The sequence below is a fragment of the Bubalus bubalis genome, chromosome 12, assembly GCF_019923935.1.
Source record: "Bubalus bubalis isolate 160015118507 breed Murrah chromosome 12, NDDB_SH_1, whole genome shotgun sequence".
NCBI classification, from domain to species: domain Eukaryota; kingdom Metazoa; phylum Chordata; class Mammalia; order Artiodactyla; family Bovidae; genus Bubalus; species Bubalus bubalis.
The window spans coordinates 25,662,859-25,680,542 of NC_059168.1; the positions used below are offsets into that span (position 1 = coordinate 25,662,859).

General features: G+C 38.0%; 1 protein-coding gene across 7 annotated transcripts in view; it reads left to right on the plus strand.

Moving 5' to 3' along the window:
• The window catches only part of PLEKHH2 (pleckstrin homology, MyTH4 and FERM domain containing H2), a 104,305-nt gene that overhangs the window by 41,167 nt on the left and 45,454 nt on the right, over window positions 1–17,684 (plus strand). For 6 of the 7 annotated variants that reach the window (XM_006056802.4, XM_044925865.2, XM_025260942.3 and 3 more), the window contains 8 exons: window positions 2,104–2,179; window positions 3,463–3,557; window positions 4,167–4,311; window positions 7,085–7,221; window positions 7,322–7,432; window positions 7,588–7,674; window positions 8,918–9,076; window positions 15,840–15,920. In XM_006056802.4, the coding sequence (XP_006056864.2) occupies window positions 2,104–2,179; window positions 3,463–3,557; window positions 4,167–4,311; window positions 7,085–7,221; window positions 7,322–7,432; window positions 7,588–7,674; window positions 8,918–9,076; window positions 15,840–15,920 (891 nt within the window). The remainder of the gene's footprint in view (window positions 1–2,103; window positions 2,180–3,462; window positions 3,558–4,166; window positions 4,312–7,084; window positions 7,222–7,321; window positions 7,433–7,587; window positions 7,675–8,917; window positions 9,077–15,839; window positions 15,921–17,684) is intronic. The other variant, XM_044925864.2, reaches the window with a different exon arrangement.

Here is a 17,684-nt window from a genome sequence, read left to right on the forward strand (position 1 = left end):
CCTAATGATCCAGTGTTTAGGAGTCCACCTTCCAATGCAAGGGATGGGAGTTCAATCCTTATTTGGGGAACTGAGATCCCACATGCTCCAGGCAACTAAGTCCACGAGGTACAACTGGAGAGCCCATGTGCCACGTGAAGACCCAGCACAGCCCCCCAAATAAATTCATGAAAATAATTTTAAAAATTCTTCCTATATTTGAAACAAAGTGAAATTATCTGTTTTGTAGATTGAAGTTTCCCTTCACATACTGACATAGTTTAACCTTTAGCCTCAAGAGAATCATCTGGGTTGCAGGATTTTGAGGTTTTCAGAGTCATGTTCTGTTATTATTTTTTATTTAGTGACCAATGCAGTTTTAAGCAAATAAGGCAATTATGTTTTCCTACTATAAATTCAGACCTTGAGATGTATCTCTCTTATTTACTTTTAAAAGAACATTTCATTGCAAAGTCCACTTGAAACCACCTGCAGTTTATTACTAAATTCTGGATAACATAAAAAATGAACATTATTGGCACGTGAATCTCTGGAATTCCAATTATGTTACCCTTTAGGCAGTTAGGAGTTGAAATTTTGCTTCTTTTATTATGTTGAGATTATGTTGGCGATTTAGGCTAGGGTTTCACATTCATTTTACTTGGCAAACCATTTTTACTGGTCTTTTGCCTTTCTCTCTTCACTTTATTTTCTGAAGCTATCCATTTCTGAAAAAGTAGTATTGCTTTGCAGAAGCCTTCCAACACATTGGCCAAGTTTGAGGTTTTATTTCTGTTTGTTGGGTATTTTCAAGTTTCACGTTAAAGAGGTATATTCTAATCACCTCAATTTATGAAAGTTTACTTTAAGGAATTTTAGGGGTTTATTTTAAGGCAGTTTTAAGGCATAGCCCACCCTTATTGAACTGGAATATCATTCAAAAATACAACAGTCACTCTAGCAGGTCATGTGATGACTCAGCAGCACCTCTGATGATCAGCATCTTAGAAACAGGTGACACCCATTGTCCCTGGTCCCATGGCTCAGCTTGCCCTCTCCTGTCTGCAGTGACTATCTGCTTCTCTCACGTCTGCTGACTGTCACCTTTGCCTCTCTCATGGCTTCTACATACCTCACTTACTGTCTTATTTTTATGTGTCTTTTTGTTCTGTCTGCTCTGCTATTTGTCTCTGTGTGTATCTCACCATCACGCTGTCAGAGAAGCTGCCTCTGATTCATTCCGTCAGTGACTCTTCAATCTAAAGTGTCTCAGATGATTAGAGATTTCATGCACATTGCTTCAAAGCCCCTGGCTAGCATAGTCCTAAAGAGGACTGCCTGAGTTGCCTCCTGTGTCCTGACCCAGACAATTGTGCGGGTTAGGTGTATTACAAAGTTCAGGACATGGTGATCTATGCGTGAGGAACAACCTGGAGTCCCTTTTCTCAAAGGGACAGGGCTAACAGCCTTCCAGTACCCATTTGAGAAATCTCAGAGAAGAAGAGAAAATAACAACCTACTTTTGGAACAAGACTGTATAAATTTTATTGCCGTTCTCAAATTCACTGATTATTTGACTTCAGGTGTTTCTTCAACTTCATTGTAATATGAAGGTGATAGAACTTAATGCTACTTTGTATGTGCTTTCTGACTTCAAGTTTTGGCTTTCTCTTTTTCTTTAACCATATTCTAGAATGGTATATTGTTAAAGATAATATTTGTGTGTAGTGAAAGATAGTAAATGGTTTCTGGCTTTTGTTATGGCCATTCAAGGTTTTCTTCTTTTTCTTGAACCATGTTCTGAAATGATGGCATATTAATCGTGGTGTTTATGAATAGTCAGTGGTTGTGAACAAGCTTTCTTTTGCTTTTTTTCCTGTCTCTTCAAAATAATTTAAAATACTAAGCAAAAATTTGGGAACAAAGATAATGGAGTGACTAATGGATGGAAAAAAATTCTGCAGTGCTGTTCACAGTGGCATATTTTAGTTGGCACTGGTGACAGCTTTATAATAATGCTGTACTCTGGTGACTGTTAAATGAAGAACAAATGAAAAACATATGTATTGAAAGTAATTGCTTCTTTGCTTCAAATATCCAGCTTAAATCTCTCTTTTACATTAGGAAAGCAGAATTTATGCTGTAGCCAAATCAGGCATTCGAATGTCTGAGGCCTTCAATATGGAGAATGTTCATAAAAGTAAGTGTTTTTGTATGCTGCATCATGAATGAACCTTGAGCACTTTGTGCTAATTGAAATAAGCAGTCACAAAAGACAAACACTGTATGAGTCCACTTATATGAAGTATCCAAAGTAGTCAAATTCATAGAATCAGAAAGCAGAGTTGTGGTTCCTAGGGGTTACGAAGTATTGGGGAAGGGGAGCAGTTGCTTAATGGGTATAGAGTTTCAGACTTTCAAGATACAAATGTTTTGGAGATCTGATTGACAACAGTGTGAATATGGTAAATATTATCTTATGTGTTTTTTACTGTAATAAAAACATTTTTTTAAAGAATAAGTGATTTTGTATTGCCATTTCACTAGCCAAGAATTTCCTAAATGTCTAAAGTCATTTGAATAAATACAGTTTTGCCAACTTTCAGAAAAGGCTTTCTGAAGTTGCTGATTTATATTTTAAAATTGAAATTCATGTTAGTATAGGGGCACATTGATGTTCAACTCTCATGTAGCGAGTATCTCATGATTTTACCCCAAAGAAGCTAAAGCCTGGACACTGGAATTTCAGCTGTTTAAATTATAAAAATAGTGATCTCTATGTCTTCTTTTTCCAGAGTTTAAAACACATTCCTCCTTTCTTTCTTTCTTCAAAAATTTATTATAGAAAAAATACATGCTCATTATGAAAAATAAAACCAAACCACAAAGAACTGTCTGAAATAAAAAGAGACATTTTTCTGTACTTCCTTCTACTGGCCCCCTCCTTTCCTATCTGTAATCTGTATCTTAGAGGTTTACCGTTAATATTCTATTCCTTTTCCGCTATCTATCATTGGTTTTTTGCCACTCAAGAAATATATTCTAACCTTTCAATTTGAGGGTCACCTGCTAAAGGATTAAAAGTGATGATATTTTAACACTGGGTCACCAATAGGGCTCTGAATAATCAGAGAATATCTTCACCGGTACTGCTCACTGAATCAGTCAGTAGGTATCTGTACTCATTTCCACCCAGCCTGAGCTGAATGGAGATACCAAAGAAACAAAAGCTAAGATCCTCACTTTCAAAGAGGTTATCGGCTAGTTGGGGAGCTAGCACACTTGGGTATGTAATGAACCATGTAAGAGTGTATAATTTAAACTGTGGATGCCATCGTTCTTAAAGTAGACTGTATAATGAATATCATGTGTTCATCCAGTGTCTCTTTAATTAGAAATTTTGTTAATTCACATTCATAAGAAATAGACCTAAGTGCTAGTTAGATCTGTTTTTTTAACAAATCATTTTGTTTTCTGTTTCAGATTCTGTTGCAATGCTTTCCTACACCACATCAGGACTTTATACATCTCTGATATACAAGAACATGACAACCCCAGTATATACAACTTTGAAGGGGGTAACTCATTATTGTTAAACACGTGGGTCTCTTCATGGTGGATCAAAAAAACTTTATTCAAGCTCCAAATTCCATTCTTGACATTTTACATAAACTCCCTTTATAGGGTGTTTTAGAAGTTCACACTAGCACATTATTAAAAGAGAAGAAATGGAAAAATCTTGAGAAGATATTTATTTTAATCAGTAATAGAGGTCTGATATGCTCCATTTTTGTTATGCTGCATGTGAGCCTCTGCCCCATCCATAACTGTTAATTGTTTAAAGGAAATAGTGTTAATGGTGTAAAGAAAACAACTAATTTAGAAAGCTCTTCAAATCACTGCCGGGGTTCCCCTCCCTTGCGTGAAGTGCCTGATTAAAATAAGTATCATCAGAAGAAAAAGCATCAGATATGAATAGCCGTATGGTCTTAGGAATCTTTTATCATTTACAAATGCCTTGCTGATTGGAATTTGGAATTTAACAAGTGTGACTTTGATAATAGCAAGATGCTTTCTTCTATTCCTTAAAAAAAGCTTATTCCTTAACTTCTGGTAAAATTCTGTACCTAGAGAGAGAGATAACTTTAGAGATGGACACACAGGGAGGCTATTTTGTTTCTCTTTAGAAGGCGACCCAGATAAGCAGCAGCCCGTTCCTGGATGACTCCTCTGGGTCAGAAGAAGAAGACAGTTCAAGATCCAGCTCCCGGACTTCGGAGTCAGACTCTCGCAGTCGGAGTGGGCCAGGCAGCCCCAGAGCCCTGAAGCGAGGTAAGGGAAGGTTGCACACCCACAAGACAGCTCCACAGAGTTCAGGATATTTAGTGGGAAGTTTATCTCTACAATGGGACTTAAAAAAAAATCTCAGAGTACTGCTTTCCACTCATATGTGCTAAGTCACTTCAGTCATGTCCGACTGTTTACAACCCTATGGACTGTAGCCTGCCAGGCTCCTCTGTTCCTGGGATTCTCCAGGTAAGAATACTGGAGTGGGTTGCCATGCCCTCCTCCATGGGATCTTCCCGACCCAGGGATGGAACCTGCATCTCTTACATCTCTTGCAATTGGCAGGTAGGGTTTTTTTTTTTTTTTCACCACTAGCACCACCAGGAAGCCTCATAGTGAAAAGAATATTCACCGAGGACTAAGACACATATTTTAGTCCTAATCCTCTTCAGAATTTTCTTTGTGATTGCAGACAAGATAATCTATTTTTTTAAAGCTTGTCTGTAAAAGAGAGATCACTTCATTACAGGAATAAAGTGAAATACTTGGCTTAAATGAGATTTCTCTTTTATAGTTACTTTTTGATTCTGAATAATTTATAGTACGGATGGATTTATTTTATCTAAATTCATTACACTGCTAAATGGCAGAGAATACACCTAAAAATGTGGAAAGTGAAGTCACTCAGTCATGTCCGACTCTTTGCGACCCCGTGGACTGTAGCCCACCAGGCTCCTCTGTCCATGGGATTCTCCAGGCAAGAATACTGGAGTGGGTTGCCATTTCCATCTCCAGGGGATCTTCCCAGCCCAGGCATCGAACCCAGGTCTCCTGCATTGCAGGCAGATGCTTTAACCTCTGAGCCAAAAAATGTGGAGAATACACCTAAAAAATCTGATATTAAGAAAACTTACTTTGGGCAGGTCTACAATTTTTGTGGATTTTGAAGAAATGTTCGGCGTAGATATAGGTTCTAGAGAGTCAGTCATATTAAATGATATCTGTATTTTACAAAAGCCTTTAATGTGGCATAGCATGTTGGTTTTCAAACTGATCCATGAAACCCCTATGTACTCCCAAGCCCCTCAGCTTCAACAGGAGCTGTTCATCTCTCATAGATTTAATATATTGGCTTCCATTGGTCTCTTTGCTACTACCTTGCCCCCTTGACAGCTGGAATCAGGTTATAGCACACTTTTGCTCAAAACACTGCAAAGACTCCTTATACTGACTATAAGGTATTACATGGTTCTTTGACGTCTTTGACCTCATCTCCTCCTTTCTCCTCTCTAACTCAGCTCTGGCCACCCAGACCCTTTTGCTTTTCCTGGAACATACCAGGTATGCTTTGGTTTCAGGACCTATGCACTGAGTGTTTGCTCTACCTGGTATTCTTCCCCCAGATGTCATTATGGCTGGTTCCTTTTCTCCTTCAGTGCTTGGCTCGGACAGTGCCTTCTCAATGATCTCTACCCTGACCACGCTATTCCAATATAGTCCTTTACTCTTCTCCAACTTCTAGCACTTTTTATTTCCCTTAGTTGGCCCTATGGTTTATTTTTCCATAGCATTTGCTCTCTGTTTTTTGTCTGTCTCCCCCAACTAGAATCTGTGTTCCATGAGGACAGAAATTTGTTTGCTTTGTTCTCTGCTCTGTCCCTAGCATCTTGAGGCTAAGAGCCTGAGATTTGCACTCCAACATTGCCTCTGCCTGGCTGTTTGACTTTGGACAAATCCTTTTATCTGTGGACCTTAGTCTCCTTAGAGAATGAGGGCCTGAATCAGAATGATCTCTGAGGTCCTTGGTAGATTGAAATTTCTGTTATTCTTTGAAAAATAAAGATACTACTATTATCACATCTATTACTTGGCTTAGTCAAATAAATTAGAATAATAATATAGTGAAATTATCCTAACATGGCCCTTAAATGTTAATAGACACTTTAAAAATTGCCAGATACTATAATGAATAATGACTTAAGTTCTTGATTTTATTTAATATTTTCAAAATCTCCAATTGTAGTGACTTTCCAGTGTGACTTGCAACTTGCAAGTTGTTTTCTAAAATGGCAAGTGAATGATTGCAAAAAATGTTCATTTGAATTTTGTATTATAGCTGCTGGCAAATGAAATAGTCTGTTTATATCTTTTTTATTGCTTCTCTTTTATGAAAGATTTTCAAAACCTATACACTAGTAGTATTGGACTCCTGTGTTCTTTTAATGTGATATTACTTTAAAATGATTACAAAAACTAAGTGTATTAAAGTATGATCATGCAAATCTTGAAAAATTAAGGTTCAGCATTTGTTTGCCTACATATGCATGTGCTCTGCGTGCTCAGGTGCTTCAGTCACGTCCGACTCCGCGATCCCATGGACTGTAGCCCACCAGGCTCCTCTGTCCATGGGATTTTTCAGGCAAGAATACTGGAGTGGGTTGCCATTTCCTCCTCCAGGGGATCTTCCCAACTCAGTGATTTGCCTACATGTCAATATGTAAATACACATATTTTTAATTCTTAATAAATGTTATTAGACTATTACATACATTTTATATATGTGAAAATAGCTATACTTACAATCATACCAAAATATTATTTATGTTTCTTTGACTTCCTTGGAGATTTGCATGATAGTCCTTAACCCTTTAGTTCTGTTTTCTGCCTTAAAGGTACTTCATGGTCAAAGGCATGGAATACATCCAGTCTAGGAAAGGTGGTGATTTGGGATATGGATGTATTTCTTAGGAAAACTGACAACCAGCATTTGGACCGTCCAATTACTAAATATTGACTTGATGTATTTCTTTTGACCTAGGTGTGTCTCTGTCTTCTGTGGCTTCTGAAAGTGATTATGCTATTCCCCCAGATGCTTACTCCACAGACTTGGAGTACTCACAGCCAGAGCAGAAGCTTCTGAAAACTTGCTCATCTTCCAGTGATAATGGGAAAAATGTAAACACTGATTCAAGGTTTTTGTGTTTTTTTTTTTAATTAATCAATCTGTTAGAGTCTCCAAAGGGAACTTAAATATTTTTTAAATCTCTTTAATTAGGAACCACTGGAAAAATCTGGCTACTTATTAAAAATGAGTGGTAAAGTCAAGACTTGGAAGCGGAGATGGTTTGTTCTTAAAGGTGGTGAATTACTTTACTACAAATCTCCGGTGAGTGGAAATTGCTTGTTATTTAGAACTGAATTCCTCAATCTATAAATCAGACACCTGGCTGATTTTCTTCCATGTAATGCAATTAATGAGACAAATCATTTCTTATTATGACTATTACAGGTAATCACTTTGGTTTTCTTCCCTTCATACAGAGTGATGTAATCAGAAAACCACAGGGCCATATTGAACTTAGTGCATCCTGCAGCATTTTAAGAGGGGATAACAAGCAAACAGTTCAGGTATTTTTTTTCTTTTTTATATCATGTAAAACTCAGTTGTCAATTATGTAAGCTAATAGAATAAAGACTGAGTATTCAGTATTTTTTTATTCCATTTGGTGATCAGTTTGATGCCCCTAAAATGTGTGAAACCCTGGGACTTCTTAGTTAAAACTATGTTATAACCTGAGTTTATGTTAAGTAAGTCTCCACTGTATTTTCTTTGCCCTTGATCCCTTACACTGTTTGTTCCCCACTCCTAACCCTCCCAGCCATTCTCAGTTCTCAAGCTGTCAAGCTATTTTAGCGGAAGGTTATTTGATAAATTATTTCCCAATAAGATACCCAGATTTTAGTGTACTATTGAATTCAGATGTGTTTGCAGTTTAATACAGAACCAGAAAATGTCAGTTCTGTGAACTTCAGATGCTCTAACACCTAAGTGGGAAGGATATTAGGGAGCAGAGGGGCTGTCCTAGTTCCCACGAAGTCACACCACAGAGGGGGCTGCTGACCATTTCACACACACATAATGCCAGTCTTGCTGGAAACCTCTGCCAAATTTTAAAAACAAAACAAGCTATTGAAATAGTTTGGATAGGTGACTTAAAATTCAAATGACTTATATCGGAAATGCCTTCCATAATTGTTATTTTCTTATCTTCCTCTTTTGGAGGGTGAAATACAACATTTTATTAGAAAAGTACGTTTTCATTGTTTTCAGTGGCTAATACCTGAGGACTGCCCCAAAATGTACAAAGGAGAATCAGTATGTTTATGGCTGATTTGCATTGTTGTATGGCAGAAACCAGCACAACATTGAAGCAGTTTTCCTCCAATTAAAAAATAAATTAAAAAAATAAACATCTATTTTAAAAAAGAATCATTTGTAGGCTTCTGAAACTCTGAAATTATTCTGCTCCTCATTTCAACAACTAGGAACCCATAGCACATTTAAGGGAGAAAAGGAAAATCTAATGAGAAAACAAGATTAAAAAATCATGACCCCAAAGCATAATACTATAAAGAGTTTTAAAGTAAATGGAAGTGAAAAAATTATTTCCACAAAAAGTTAATTGTCTTTCTCACAAAGTGGTTAAAATATGCTACATGATTTATAGACTCATTTATTTGGAACCTAGGATTCAAGTTGCAGCATATTTGTTTCCATATTAGGTAGTGATATTTGAAGAATGGACAAGGAAATGATAATTATTCTAAAATCTGCAGTTTCCTTTTCTATCTCTTTCTTATCCCGTTCTAGTTGACCACTGAAAAACACACATACTATCTGACTGCAGATTCCCCCAATATATTGGAGGAATGGATTAAAGTGTTACAAAACGTTCTTCGAGTACAAGCTGCCAACCCCCTTTTCCTGCAACCTGAGGGCAAACCAACGGTGAAGGGATTGCTCACCAAGGTGGGAACTCTATATACAGTAGCAGCGTCCCAGGCAGTGACAGAATTAGCCCTGCAATCATGAAAAGTGGGCATCACAGAATATATGTGTGTATATATGTATATAAAAATATAATTTATGTTGTTATGCAGTGGGAAAAAGTGTTTTAAGTATGATATCAAAGACAAAAACCATAAAGATGAAACATGACAAATTTGACTATTCTGCATAAAAATGTAAATGTTCTTACTATCAGAACTTTTCTAAGCAGAATTTTTAAAAGACCAATGAGAAGCTTTGAAAATGTATTTGAAACTTAAATACAAGCTTTTTCTAATCAGGAAGTAAAGGGTAAATACCAATGAGGGGAAGGAACAAAGGACACAATGAGAGAGAGGTAGGGATAGAAATACAAATGATCAATCCACATATAAGAAAATGTTCTACTATCATTAATAATTTTCTTAAAAAGCAAGAAGTAATGAATATTTTTAAAAATCTGATCATGGGAGGACCTTTTTTAAAAGTATGAAATACAGTATTGACACAAATTAAGAAATTTGCTACTGAGTTTACTTAGAAGGCAGTTTGGCAATGTCTTGGCCAAAGTATTTTACTCAGTAAATATTTTTGAATGAACAAATAAATGAATAAATATTACATGTTTTAAGACGATATATATTTAGACTTTGATCCAGCAGTTTCAGTCTAAGAAATTTATGCTTAGGAAATTATCTTAATTTGCAAAACATTTGTGTATGAAAATGTCTATCACAGCATCCTCTTTCTGATTAAAAAAAAAAGAGAGATAATAATTAGCATGCATTGAAATGCAGGTTTTAAGTACAAGATTGGATCAGTTTGGGTAGATATTTGCTGTCACTCTTTCAAGATATAGAACATTTCCGTTGCTGCAGAAATATTACTTGTACTCCATGGTTTATAATACAGAAAAACTGAGATCATCTTAGATATAGAGTAGGGGATAGTTTTAAATATTTACATAATCAGGTAACGCTTTACTGTGCTGTCATTTTCAATGTGCAAAAGAATGTTTAATGTTTTAGAAATAGATTATGATGTGTTGTTAGGTGATAAAATAAGTGTAGAGTATTACATAGTTATCCCACTTTTGGTAAACATTTGTAGAAAAATGTCTGACTAGGAAATATATTAAGGTATACTGGATATCTCTGTGTGGTTTTTACTTCATTTTTGCTTATTTCTGTTTTCTAACTTTATAATATAAAGTCTGGCTTTCTTTTTTAAAAAATTTTACAAGTCTGTCAACCTCAAACATACATAGGTGAATTATTTTCCAACTTTTTTAGAATGAGTAAATATTGATTTATGCTAAAATAAATATTATTTTTAAAAATTTAACAATACAATAAAATATTTACACATAAAATACTGCACACGAAAGTAATCTTTGCATCATCATGCATTACTCCATGTGCTTTATTTATGTAAAAGGTGAGAAATTTAACTATGGTGAGCTATACCACCCTGTAATTTATACTTAATATTAATGTGGGAATATGGGTGGGTGCTCTTCAGTAATATTTACAAAGATCGACCAACCATTCTAAAAGTAAGAGAAAAATTTCACCAATGCATTCAACAAAGAGATGCACTATGTGTTTTTCTGGATCATTCTATCACCATGAAAATGTTTTTTCTTTTACTCATGGGCTTGAGAACTCCCTGGTATTGTGCTAATATATGTTTTCCAATGAACCCAGTGCCACTTTAAATCACATTCTTATTCCAGTTCATAATAACTAGTTGTCCTACTGTTTCAAGGACTGTGTATATCAGATCCTTAGGCTTTAATATGATCTCATGGCTAAGGGTTTATAATTTCTTTCACATTCAGTGTTTTTGTTTTTTTTTGCTTATTTTTAATTATCAGCATGCCTTGTCAATTTTCACTCCTGTTACATCTCTACTGTTCCCTGCTTCCCATTTTACAACTGCATTTTAAATGAGTGCAAGTTGCTGTGATTATCAGATGACTAAACCACTAGGATTTATAGACAGGATGCTCATTAGATTTCCTTCCTACCATTTGTGAAGGGTTGTCCACCCCCATATTTTCACCTGCAAAGCCTTATATGAGAAAAACTCTTTCCGAGTGACTTGTTCTGAGCTCACATTCAGGCTACAATCCCAGATACGGCAGAGCAGTGTTTGAATATTTTGGAGGGGAGGAGACATTTTCAAGTTGTCATACTGTTATTATTAAGTACAGAAATATGTAGGCAGATATTAAGAACTTGACTAATTTGATTCTGGATAGGCAGTCTTGCAACTTTTAATGCTTTGGAAGAACATTTCCTATATAGAAGTTCACTTATTTTTAAAAACATGTATTGAACAGTTACCCCATGTCAAGCAAGGAGCTGAGGTATTTAGATGAATAGACTGCTACCCCATTCCCCAGAGAGCCTCATATCTAGTGGGAAAGAAAATAATATAAACATATTTATAATTATATATTAATACATAAAGTGCTATTATTGACATGCATCATAAGGTGCACAGAAAAGCCGAATAATTTAGACTGTGGAGTCAGGAACAACTTCTCAGAGAAGGTTTGCCTGCAATGAGTCTCCATGGAGAAGTAGGATTTAATTTTGGAAATGGGCAAAGGAAGGTATTCCGGGCTGGAAGACAGTGTGGACAAAAGACAGTGTCTCACAGCGTGGTCACCTATGTAAAGAGCAAGTCCTCTGAAGAAAGAGTTGGAGATCCCGATCGTGGAGGACTTTTTTGGTCTTGTTAAGGACTTCGGTCTTCATCCTAAAGGTGATATGGAACCCCTCAGGGTTTGTAACAGGGGCATGGCTGTGTTCAAGTTGTTAACAGATTGCTCTGCTGAGAGGAAGATGAATTTGTGGGAAGCAAGCTGGAGTTTCTAAGAACAGTAAGTGGAGGTGGTTTTCCTGAAGAGGATGAGACTCTGGAGATGGTTTTCCTGAAGAGGATGAAACTCTGAACTGGTCATTGGGAGAGAGACCAGAGGGTGAATCTAAATAATGTTAGGAGGTAAAACTCTTCAGTTAGACTGAAGCCAGCAACTAGGAAGTGGGAGAGAGAAGGATAGCTGGGTGAAAGATGGTGCCAGATGATAGAGACCTCCGAAAAGAGGAGCTGTTTAGGATGATCAAAAGCTTCTTTTGGGACTTATCAGTTTTACAGCTTGTGAAGACACCTAAATTAAGAAGTCCAGCAGGCCGTGGCAACACAATCTCCATCAGAGGCAAAGTCTCGGTTGGAAGGAAGGATTTGGGGAATTATCATTGTGGATGTGATGGTCGACTCCATGACAGTGAAAGAAATCATCCAGGAAAATGTGTAGAGTGAGAAGAGCAGGGGATTGTTAATAGGACACTAGGTCTCCCAAATTTGAGAACACGTAAAGGAGATACATGAAGAGACCCTGCAAAGTAAGTCATGGAGGCCAGGAGTGGAGTGTTCAACAGGGAGGGAGTGATCTGCAGTGTCAGATGCAGAAAGTGCACTGTGGTGTGTTCAGGGGTAATGGGGAGATGAGTAAGAGCAGTGCTGAATTTGGAGGACTGTCCCTGCTTCCTGGCACATGAGAAAGAATGGAGCTGGGAAGGGAACATGGTGTCAGGAGAGGCACTGAGGTCAAAGAAAAGAGTGGCATGAATAAGGAAAGAGGGAACTGGGGGAAGGTTGAGATCAGGAAGTAGAATGTAAATTTCAGAAGAGGAGCCATTCCCAATGAAGGAAAAAGGACAGAGGTTGTGGCCAAGGGGATGAGTAGCAAAAAATGGAGGGACAGCAAAGGTTTTTCGAAAGGAAAAGAACAAGGTACTGTGAGTTAAGATTGTAGGGAGGTAGTGCAGCATAGAGCCTCTGGCAAGAGTTCAGGAGCCAGACTGCACACCAGTGCACATCCTGGCTCTAAAATTTGCTGCGTGTGGGACCTTGAATAGATTACTTAGCACCTCTGTGCCTTAGTGTCCTTTTCTGTAAAGTGGGAATAATATTAGTGCCAATCTCACAGGGTACTGGGAAGATTAAATTATTTAAGTGTGTAAAGTGCTACAGTGCCTGGCACATCATACAGACATCCAAAATGCTAGCTATTATCATAAGAGTTTCCCCTGGATGATGAAGTCAGCGAGACAGGTGACAGGATTTGTAGGGGAGAAGGTTATAGGCATGAAAATATAGTAGAGGAGAGAAGACCATGGGAGCTTGTGTTTTGTGTGATGACAGAGGCCAATCAGGAAACAATACACTATTTGTCATCAAAGTTTCAGACAGAACCAATACAAATACCTTTGTTATGGATGCAAGGTAAAAAAAAAGAGTTATTCTTTCAGCTTTTTGGTTCACCAAAGCCTTGAAGTTTGAAATTGTCTTTAAATCTTTGTGCAAATTCTTCTAGTGTAATTTATTATGATTTTTTTTTTCAGAATAAGTCAAAGTTGGGAGAAATCTTAACATATCAGTTTTACCTAAAAAGATAGACTATGTTTTTAAAACACAGCTTTTACAGTGACTTGGCAGAGGTCCTCGTTAATTTGTAGTTCCTCAAAGGCACACATTGCTCTATTTAAAGATAAATCATTTCCAAAGTATACTCTTTATAGCCAGATGCATTATGCTTCAATTTTAGTGAGACTCCTTTCTGGAGTTTGTTTAAAAGAAGAAAAAAGTAAACTGTATAACACAAACTATTTAAAACTTCCAGTATATTTTTCTGTAAGTACATGTTTCTAAATTTAATTAAACCGAAGCATTTCTTGCCAAATGAAACATTTTTTGTTGTTGTTTCTCCTCAAGCAACATTTTAAATCCATCAGACTGTTAGATGGTGAAGTTATTTGTTTGCTTAAACCATGCTTTGGAAAGCCCAAAGACTGGCTGCATTTGTGGGTTTAAATGAAACATGTGTTTTACTTCTCCTTAGGCATAGCAAGGAAGGAAGTGTTTATTGAGTAACTACTAGTATCCTTTATTTACATATTCTCCTTTGGTCATACAACAGCCCGCTGAGGTGTACAGTCATCCCACGTTAAGGAAAGAAGTTGGGAGGTCAAGTCAGTTGCCTGAGGGCATCATCTATCCAGTATGTGGCAGAACTGGAATCTAAACCTTGGTCCATTTGACCTCAGAACCCAGGCCCTTTCTGCTGTTGTGACTTGCCCACTGCAAAATCCATTCTTCTCTGTTTATATGTTGTCATTACAAGGTCCCCGCAAAACACGTGTGCTTCTCAGCCCCACATGCTGCCCCTCCCCCAGTGACGTCTCCCCTTACTCGCTCAGTCTCGGACACATGGGCACACACCGTCTCAGGACCTAGGGGCTTGCTGTGTCCTTGCCCAGAGTGTTCTCTCAGGTGACTGCATAGCTCACCTCCCTCCTCTGGGGCTTGACTCTTCGGTGTTGGTGACGCCTTCCTGACCACCGTATTTTAAATTGTAAAACACATCCCCTGCTTCACCAAGCACTTCTTTCTCTTTTCCTGCTTTATTTTTCTTCTTCATGTTTATGACCATGGGCAAGCATGACAGCGGAATGTTGGGCTTTGGTTTTACGAGCCAGCGTCTTGGTTTCCCGGTGGTGGGTCTCTCCAGGTTGAAGTCCACTCTAACTATCAAAGGAGAGAGGGTCAAGCCTCAAGGCAAAGATTGGCGGGGCTGCCCGGGTAGTGGAAGTATTGGGCAAGCTCAACCAGGCACACCACATTCTAGGTCTGGGGCAACAGAACCCATTACAGATCTTATCCACTGGAGGGAATGGGGTTCTTGGTGTTTTTCTAAACTTGAGGGTATAGCTGGGACTGTCTGACAGAGATCTTCAGTGCCTGAACCTGGACAGAACTGGGGCAGGAGGAACTCAGTGAGGATCTTGCATTGCCAGACAGGTTCTTTACCATAGCACCACCTGCGAAACCCAATAGTGAGGATCTTACTAAAGCCACTGAACAGTGAAAAACCTGTAATATTCAGTACGAATTTATGTGTAAATGTGTAGAATGTGTGTGTAAATTACCCACACACACAAAACACATCTAAGTGTGCAAACTTTGTATTCCTAATGAAGATACGTAGCACACTGCTGGTTTGGTTGTCTGTCTGCCTCATGAGGCAGTGAGCTCCTTAAGGAAGGAAACTGTCTTGCTCATATCCGCCCCCCCAGTACCTAGACCAGTCCCCGACTAGAATCAAGAACCAGATTCAGATTCCATCCCAGTCACGAAAGATAGTTCCTGACATATAGGAAGTACTCAATATATAATAGTAGCTTTTAATGTTGTTTTTATTATTTTGTGTGTATGCTTCTGGAGAAGGCATCAAGTGTTTTGAATGAATGAAACTTTTGTATTTTGGAAATCACTAGAATTCTTAGGTTTCAGTCTTCTTGTTTCTAACATTATATGTTAACCTGGAGAGCCACAGGATTATTGGAAATCTATGTAATATGGAAACTGTGAAAAATACTTACTTGTGAAATTGGCATTTTTTAATCCTTAGTCTTAGGTGTAATGTTTGACATCTAGTAAACACTCATTAAATGTTGAGTGGTGAGCATGAGAGCAAACATGCCATGCTACTAGACTAACAGGTGAATTGCAAAGAGCATTCAGATAGTCTGGTTGAAATGTCACCTATAACTTGAGCAATAACTTGAGCAAACTGGATAGCTGTTCAAATAGCTTCAAATAAGAGTGTATATGCCATATTTTAAGGTGTCAGAGTTCTGCGCTACATTTATAATTTTTTGAAATATGATTTCAGGTAAAACATGGTTACTCCAAGAGAGTCTGGTGTAAACTTATAGGAAAAACATTATATTATTTTCGTAGTCAAGAAGATAAGGTATGTATATGTTTTTAATATGCTGATTAGAGGAATTTTTTGTTGATTATGGCTTCAAGTTTTTCCTTTCACTGTTCTATTGCTAGCCCAAATTTTAGAATTTTTGATGTTGAAATTTTGCATAAAATTTATTACTAAGGTAATCATAGGCCTACAGGGATCTTGATTCTTAATTATAAGCCTTAGCAACTTTTAATTAATGCTTCTTCTAAGACCTAGAAAAATCTTCCTCTACCCCACTCTCAGCCATCAGTTTCTCATATTTTTCAGGCCTGACAGAATAGATAAGTTTGAATGATGGGAGCATCAAGCTAGGAAAGAAGCTGAAGAGAAAAAAGAATCCAGTCCTGTCCCAGGCCCTTGAATTCCTAGACACCATTTATCTATCCATCCATCTACCTATTTATGTCCCATTGGTTCATTTTTAATTAATCTCTTCCCCAAAGAACTTGAGTTACCTTCATTTTCAGAGGAAAAAGATGTCTTCCAAAGGTGAAATGTATGCCTAATTATCATTGGATCAAGAGTATTTGCATAAAACAATGATGCCTGCTTCACAGAATAGCAGCCTGTGAGTGATTACTGTATTAATGAGACCAGACTTCTTGGTCCACTGACCACATAGGTCAGTTAGTATTTCTCTGTTCTATTTTTGCAGCCTGTACTCTTGGTTCTGACTAGCCGTATTTATTTATTTATTGGTCACTTCATGCAGCATGTGGGATCATAGTCCCCTGACCAGGGATGGAACCCACATCGTCTGCATTGGGAGTGCACAGTCTTAACCACTGGACTGCCAGGGAGGTCCCTGACGAGCCATATTTAAAAGGCATTTCCTTATTCTCAGTATTGCTCATGGGATGGAAATTAACACAGTGAAGCTTTGAGAGTGTTGTCTCTGAAGCAGTGTGGGAACATGCTCATTAAAATAATACAGGAATAAGCACATGACAAAATTGTATATCCCAATATAACCCTAACTCAGTTATCAATCAGGAAAACCACAGCCGCTCCGTGTATTCCATTTATAACAATTTTAACATAGAATTAGGGACATACATAACTTTTAGAAAGTCAGGGTGGTAGAGGTTGGGGAAGAAGCTGCCACTGAAGGTCCAAGAAGGCAGGACCAGCAGTCTGAGCCCAAAGCACAGAGGCAGCTGGTCCTCAGCAGTTGAGAAGCCTCTGTGACGCTCCCAGTGGCCCAGGCATCTGACTGCAGCTGTCTCAGAAGAACAGTTACTCCTCTGACACCCTCACCTTCCACATTACATGCAAATTCTCTCAGGCAAGCTCTAATTCTGACGAATATAGTGCCCAGCTTCTTTTCTGCAATTACAGGAAGATTTGATTGGGATGCTGAGTTTATAATCCTCAGTCTAGCACATCTGTTTAAAACACACATAGCAGAAAAGTCAGAAAGAACTGTACCGAAATGTTGAGTGGTGGTAGAATTATGGATGACCTTTTTTTTCCTTTTGGGGGTGAAAAGTGAAAGTGTCAGTCCCTCAGTTGTGTCCTACTCTTTGCCACGCCATGAACTGTAGCCTGCCAGGCTCCTCTGTCCTTGGGATTCTCCAGGCAAGAATACTGGAGTGGGTTGCCATTTCCTTCTCCAGGGGATGTTCCCAACCCAGGGATTGAACCCGGGTCTCCTGCGTTGCAAGCAGACTTACCATCTGAGGCACCAGGAAAGCCCCGCCTTCTTTGGGTGCCTTTCAGTTTTTACCAAGTTTCTATAAGTGTGTGTTTTATAAATAGAAA